This window comes from Zootoca vivipara, chromosome 8 (genome assembly GCF_963506605.1).
Source record: "Zootoca vivipara chromosome 8, rZooViv1.1, whole genome shotgun sequence".
NCBI classification, from domain to species: Eukaryota; Metazoa; Chordata; class Lepidosauria; order Squamata; family Lacertidae; genus Zootoca; species Zootoca vivipara.
In genome coordinates, this window is record NC_083283.1 from 3,815,720 (window position 1) to 3,822,668 (window position 6,949).

General features: G+C 48.6%; 1 protein-coding gene across 1 annotated transcript; it reads left to right on the forward strand.

The window, feature by feature from the left end:
• Positions 1 to 2,408: 2,408 nt before the first annotated feature.
• On the forward strand, positions 2,409 to 3,632 carry ARC (activity regulated cytoskeleton associated protein). The gene has a single exon (XM_035126407.2). It carries the CDS (start codon positions 2,409 to 2,411, stop codon positions 3,630 to 3,632), a length of 1,224 nt encoding a protein of 407 aa, XP_034982298.2.
• The last annotated feature ends 3,317 nt before the right edge of the window (positions 3,633 to 6,949 follow it).

A 6,949-nucleotide genomic window follows, 5' to 3' on the forward strand; every position in this document is an offset into this window, starting at 1 on the left:
CCCAAAGTAATGGCAGAAACGCAGATCAGGTCAGGGAATTCATAACTAAGCTCCTAAGCTGCATTGGGGTGTTTTTTTCTTCCACAAAATTAGCATCATGTGGAGAGAGAAGGGGACCATTCACACCTGGCCTGCTCCTAGGATGTATATGAGACGTTAGGGGCATATCTGCAGAGGGGAAGCATGATGAATGCATGAAAGATTCCCCCATAAGTTAGAAATCTGTCCACTCAGGGTTCCAGATTATAGGGACAGTCTATACACCTTTGACAGGGTTTCCTTCTGCAGATGTGGACTTGTGGCCAGTTTGGGATGTGATGTCTCTCCCTGTCTTCTCTCCCTCTGATGTTAATTCATCGCTATCTTCACATGCGGACTGCATATTCGGGGAAGGGCTTTAACTCGGTTGAAGAGCACCTGCTTGGCATTCAGAATGTTCCAGGTTCAATTCCTGGCATAGGAACCGACATCTGACCTACCACATAGTCCACCTCCCTCTCAAAAGCCACGGGGAACAAAATCACATTTTTAGAAACCCCTACAAAAAAACAAAACAAACAAAAAACAAAAAAAAACAGAGAGAGGGACCCGGAATTCAGTTAAACTCTACAGAAGAATCCTCCGCTCCAACACCCCTTCCCCAAATAAGATGCTGCATGCCTAAGAGTCCATCGCAAAGTGCACAACCTGTATCGAAAATTCGCAAAGCAGAAATGGCCAGGTTAGTTTCCCTAGCAAACCTAGGCCACCTGTCACCCCACAACTAGACACCCTAGAGAAAAGGGGCACCCAAAAGACCCGATGCAAATTCAGCCATGTGGTTATTTTTGATTGACTGATTCCATCCAAACAGAGGCTAAGCAAATCGTGCATTTTGGGGAGTGGGAAGGAGGGAGGGGGGTGTCCTGGTAAGTACTCACCAAGTTACATAACCCTCCAACCTTGCTTAGTAAGTCCCCCATCCTAAAAATGTATCATCACCACCTTGTCATCCCAGTCCTGCATCTGAATGACGGGCTGGAGTTCCGTGAGGGGAAGCACACACACACACACTGCCTCCATCTCCTTTTCTAGAAAGGGAATCTCTTTATCTCCTGGTTATATAAAGCCCCGGTGTCCTTTTATGGTTTGGCTTCCTGCTTCATCAACGAGTGTGAGCTTCATCTGCGTCTGTGGGCTGCGCCGTGTGATTAAGCAACTGATTCAAGCTTAGTAACTCGCAAGCTTTGCGATGGGCGGACTTAATTGGCTGGGAACCCTGGAAGGGTAGGACTCCCCCCCCCCCGTTTTAACCCGCAACATATTGACAGCTTTCCCCCCCCCCCCCACATGTATGGTTATGATTGCATAACAGAAAACGGCTGGAGGCAAAATTCCCACCTCCCATTTGGAAAATAAAACCATGTCCCTTTGCACTTTGCTCAGCCATTGACCCCTTAGCCTCTAATAGTGAGGGGTTGCACAGGTCTGGGTAGCTGTGAGTGTGTCATGTGGGGGGGCAGGTGGGTGAGTAACCCACAGCTGGCCAGTGGAGGGTGTGTGACTCAGGGAGCTTTTAAGCCATCTCCCTCGTGTGTCGGGGTCTTTCGCAGTGTGAGGACCTTTGCAAAAAGGACCTTCCTGGATAAAGGGCCGAGAGATGAATAAGACCTTTTCTTTGGGGGAAGTGGGGAGGGGGGGAGAAAGGGGGAGCTGAAAGGGGTGAGGAGAAAAGGTAGGAATTACTCATCCATCCATCCAACTGTCTCCAGAACCTTTAAAGTGCTTCTCGCCTCAAGTCTGGGGGTGTGTGGAAGGGGGTGGGAGAAGCGAAAGGGGAGGGCGAGGGAAAAAGAGATGCTTGCCAGGAGCTGTGTTTTCCACTGAATCTTTCTCCGCCAATCAGTGGCAAGATTCTGATGAGCACAGAGGCTTGGCTACACCCACATAGGGAGGTGTGTGGAGTATAAGTATAGGGATCCGTCTGAGCTAGTGGCACATCACAGAGAGGAAGCAAATAGCTCTCTGTTTTCCAGCTAAGCAGAGGAGAGAGAGAGAGATTCATACACTTGTTAGCGTGAAGTTCTAGGAAGACTCAAAAGCAGGGAAGCAGCAGCAGGAACGACACGGGCAACAGCGGAGAGCATTACCACTTGCTGGGGAAGTTTTCAGCAGCTCAGCTCCGGGATTAAGGACTCCTGGGAGACGGAAGAAGGACCAGACATCGAAGAGAACTTTTTTTTGTCTTGGACTTTGGCTGTAGCACAAGGGCAGTTGGACGGCAAGACTTCCCAGGGTGATTTTCTTGATTTGGTTGTGTTTGTAATTTGCAGGGGAAACAGGTAGTCCATTTCTGGACTGGGTGGTTGTGACTTTTGGAGAGAGTCTGTCAAAGGGGCGAAAGCTTGATTAGCCCACAGCTAGGAAACATGCAGTTGGAGAACATCAACCAGGTGAACCTCCACTCCTTCCAGGGCCACCGTGGCGTGGCCAATAACAACAAGCCCAACGTGATCCTCCAGATAGGGAAGTGCAGGGCAGAGATGCTAGACCACGTCAGGAGGACCCACCGGCACCTCCTGACCGAGGTGTCAAAGCAGGTGGAGCGGGAGCTGAAAGGCCTGCAGAAGTCGGTGGGGAAACTTGAGAACAACCTTGAGGACCATGTCCCCTCGGCTGCTGAGAACCAGAGGTGGAAGAAGTCCATCAAGGCCTGCCTGTCTAGATGCCAGGAGACCATTGCTCACTTGGAGAGGTGGGTCAAGAGAGAGATGAATGTCTGGAAGGAAGTGTTCTTCCGCCTGGAGAAGTGGGCTGACCGGCTCGAGTCTGGTGGGGCGAAGTATTGCCATGGGGACAACCACAGGCAAACTGTCTCGGTAGGGGTGGGAGGCCCAGAGATCAGGCCCAGTGAAGGGGAGATTTATGATTATGCTCTAGACATGAGCCAGATGTATGCCCTGACACCTCCTCCTTCCGGGGATGTCCCTATCATGCCTCAGTCCCATGATTCCTACCAGTGGGTCTCTGTCTCAGAAGATACTCCACCTTCCCCAGTGGAGACCCAGATTTTTGAGGACCCCAGGGAGTTCCTGACTCACCTGGAGGACTACCTGAAGCAGGTGGGTGGCACTGAGGAGTACTGGCTCTCTCAGATTGAGAACCACATGAATGGGCCCGCCAAAAAGTGGTGGGAGTACAAGCAGGACTCCGTCAAGAACTGGCTGGAGTTCAAAAAGGAGTTCCTTCAGTATAGCGAGGGCACCCTGACCAGGGATGCCATCAAGAGAGAGCTGGATCTCCCTCAGAAGGATGGAGAACCTCTAGATCAGTTCCTCTGGCGCAAAAGGGACCTGTACCAGACCCTCTACGTTGATGCTGAGGAGGAGGAGGTCATCCAGTACGTGGTAGGGACCCTCCAGCCCAAGCTCAAACGCTTCCTCAGCCACCCTTACCCCAAAACTTTAGAACAGCTGATTCAGAGGGGCAAGGAAGTTGAGGTAAACTATGACAACTCTGAGGAGCCCAGTCCCCAGAGGACCCCTGAGTTAAGGGACTCATTGGAAAGCATCCCTCCCTCCACCACTGCCAGCCCTGTTGCTAGTGATGGAACTCAACCTGAGGTTTCTGTCCCACCGACCACAGTGATATGAGAAGAGTAGTGTGAAACAGGTATGACAAAGAAGGGGGTTGGTGGATTATTTAGGAAGGTGGTTTCCTTTCATCTGAGAACTTCAGCCATGGTGGGTCTGAAGATACACTCAGCCTAATGACCGGTAGGAGGAAAATTGAATTTTCTTCAAGGTCAACCATGCTGAGAGCGTGGCTAGCCTGAATCACTCGAGATGGTTCAAGCTGGATAATGGATGGCTCTTTTGAGGATTTCTTTTTTAAAAGCCATTGCAAGGACTGGACTATGTCAGAAAGACAAACCAGCCTCTTTGTTGTGGTAGAGGCAGCCACACCTCCTGGGGCACAGCTTCCCAGGGAATTTCACCGGGCGTGACAGGAGGATTTCCTTCTCGCTCACATCAGTCCTTTCCTTCAAGGTGCTTTTCCTTCCAGACATTCTCCTCCCCGCTTCTGGGAACCATCAGTGGACTTTTCGCTAACTCTCTTGAAAGATATTGGTTCCCCCTCTTTCTCCCACTTCTTCCAATCTTTCAGCTGAGTTCCAAACAGATTGGGAAAGGGAACTTTTAGCAAGTTTGGAGAGGTCCTGAAGAACGTCAGCAGGAGTTTCAGCCATCAAATTAACCCATCCCTTGCTCTCACCTCTGGATTCTCTTTGGCTTTGACTTGGGCATTCAGGTCTTTCAGCTCCAGAAGGATCATCAGCCACACATTCAAGAGTGGCCATGAGCCTGATGCTTTGCTCCTCTGCATTCTAGATTTTGGGAGGATAGGGGTTTGCAAGGGTGGGGCGCCTACTTCTCACATCGAGATGCTAAAGAGAAAGAACAAAAAAACACTCCAAAGTTGTACAGGGGTTAGTTCCCTAGATTTTTTTTTTTAAGATAGTTGCATACAAACACAACTTGAATTAAAAAATCATGCCACCCTAATCTCTGCACCAAGAAGATAGAGATGGTGCATCCATTGAACACCTTTGAGAATTTTTTAAATAAAGAAAGTTAAAGAAAAACGACTTTTCCCAATGCTGAGAAGCAAAAGACAGGCAACTTTCTGAAACTTTGGTAGCTGGAGAGAGGAAAGAAACGAAACATGAAGCATGAAGTCCCTGCTACAGAAATTCTGCGCCCTCTACAGTTGTAGAACTGAAGGAACCAGCCGTAACCTTTTAGAATGGCTTGCTAGTCAATATGACTAGAAGAAGTCAGAACTCGCACAGAGACCTGCCCCTGGTTCCATTGATGCAAGAGAAGCAGTGAAGAACAAGATATCACCCCGACCGTTCTGAGAGCCTTCAGGGTGCGACTTCTTCCCACAGGCTACAGGTAAGATACAAATCTTCCCGGCTCATTGATTTTATGCCAATAGGGTTGACAAATATGTACAGCCTTTAAACTTGGAGAAACAAAGTTCAGCTGTATCAAAGTCAGCTACGGGTGGGTAGGGATAATTAGGGAAGTGGAAAGATGCCATTTCCAAACGGGACTTATGAACTGTGGTCCATGTTAATTTGCAGAAGAGATGCTTAAATCTAGGATTGATGTTGCTAGCAGAAAGCAAATAGCTTTAGAGAGGCTGTATGGACTTGGGTTAGTGAAATCTCTCCCCCCCCCCAAGCCATCAGCGGGAGTAGTCAACATGGTGCCCTCTAGATGTTGCTGGACTTGATGGGGTTGGTGGGAGTTGTAATGCCCCTGTTTTACAGCAAAAAGTTAGAAGACACCCCAGCAGTTGCCTAACCTAATCTCCCTATCGGTATACTTGAGAGCTGACTTATCACTCCCCCATTCATGTGCTGGATAGGGGAAGGCTCACTCTCTTTTAGCACCCTAGCCTATCAGCTTCCAAGCATGGTTCCTCCCGCACTCTTCCCCAGGATCAGTTGAGTGGTTCGCAGAAAGCAGAAAGTGTCAGTTTCTGAAAGAGTCAAAAGAAAAACAGGGAGAATTCGGTCCTAGAGAACAGGCAGGTCTCCAGCTGCCATACATAAGCGTATGCCCAGCTATGGACAGTCTGCTGTCAGAGTGATGCTCTTTCAGACAAAGAATGCTGCTGGAGCTCACACAGAGAAGGGGAACAATAGCTAATGCAAAGGTATATTGTGTTGCTGAAGCTGATCTGGCTCACAGCTTATGTTCCGTTTTTTGTTGGTTTTTGTTGTTGCAGTGACTCATTCAAAAGCGGTTGGGAGTGAAGCACTTCTTGAATTGCATGTGGAGCAGAGATGAAGGCAGAGGGGCGGCTCAGAAAGTCCCATCATGCAGTAGGGCTGGATGGACGTCAGATTCCAAAAAGCTCCTGCAGCTCCTGTTCGGAGATCACTTGGAGAAGGTAAATAGCTGTCTGCAATCCTGGCTCAATTCCAGTCCAACCCCAGCAGATGCCAACTTCTAAATGCCCATTGTACCTATTAATCCATAATAAATCCTTCCCACTCAAAGAATACACTTAGTTTCCTGTGTTCTGAAAAGCTGCTTTGCAACTGTGACGTTGCAAATTCCCCTTTGTTTGGCGATTGTTCCGCACTCTGTTTCCATAGTGGTGAAAGAGATGCCCACTGGAAGTTCACAAGCAGAACCTGAGTTCAGCAGCTCCTCAACCACCTGCCATTCCCAGCAGCTGGTATTTCAAGGCCTGCTTCCTCTGACAGCCCAAACCTCTGTAGATCTCTCCATTTTCCTTATTCATCACCTAACCTTCACATTCCTTTATTGCAGGAAGTTGTTGTCCTTCTGAAGATAGAGTCAGCTCCTTGATTGCTTGAGTCATCACTCCCGTGCTGGCAAGCAGAAAGATCGACATCTGGAAGAAAATGCCAACCGTGCTAACATGCCAGAAAAGATGCTTCATCTACGAGGGCAGAGAAAAGGCACATCTATACATGATGCAACCAGCAAAGGGGGGAAATGTGTTCAAGGGACCACGCTCATTGCGGAAACTGCAAAGACTCAAAGTGACAACTATAGCAATATGATTTATAGGATTGGGGGCATGAAGGGTGGCTGAAGATCTGAAGAACTTGAATGCAGGACCTCACTAAGGAAGGGGAATACTGTAACTGGGGTGTTGCTTATTGATTGTAACTGGGGGTGACAGTGAGGGTTTTGTGGGGCGGGGCAGGGAGGTAAGGTAAAAATTCATTTCCTGTTCAGATTATCTAAGAGCTCAGTCCACTATATCCTGAGAACTCTACTGGCCAAAGAGAACTCCACTGTCCATGGAGCTTGGGCAGTCAAAGCTGAAGATTTTTTTGAACACTTTTATGTTCAGAAATGCATATTGGAATCAAATATGTTTGGCTGAATGGCCAGGTGGGTGCAGTAGCCTTAGGACAGCT

Excerpts from the sequence above, each read along its gene's own strand:
- ARC (XM_035126407.2), top strand. The coding sequence starts at position 2,409 with ATGCAGTTGGAGAACATCAACCAGGTGAACCTCCACTCCTTCCAGGGC.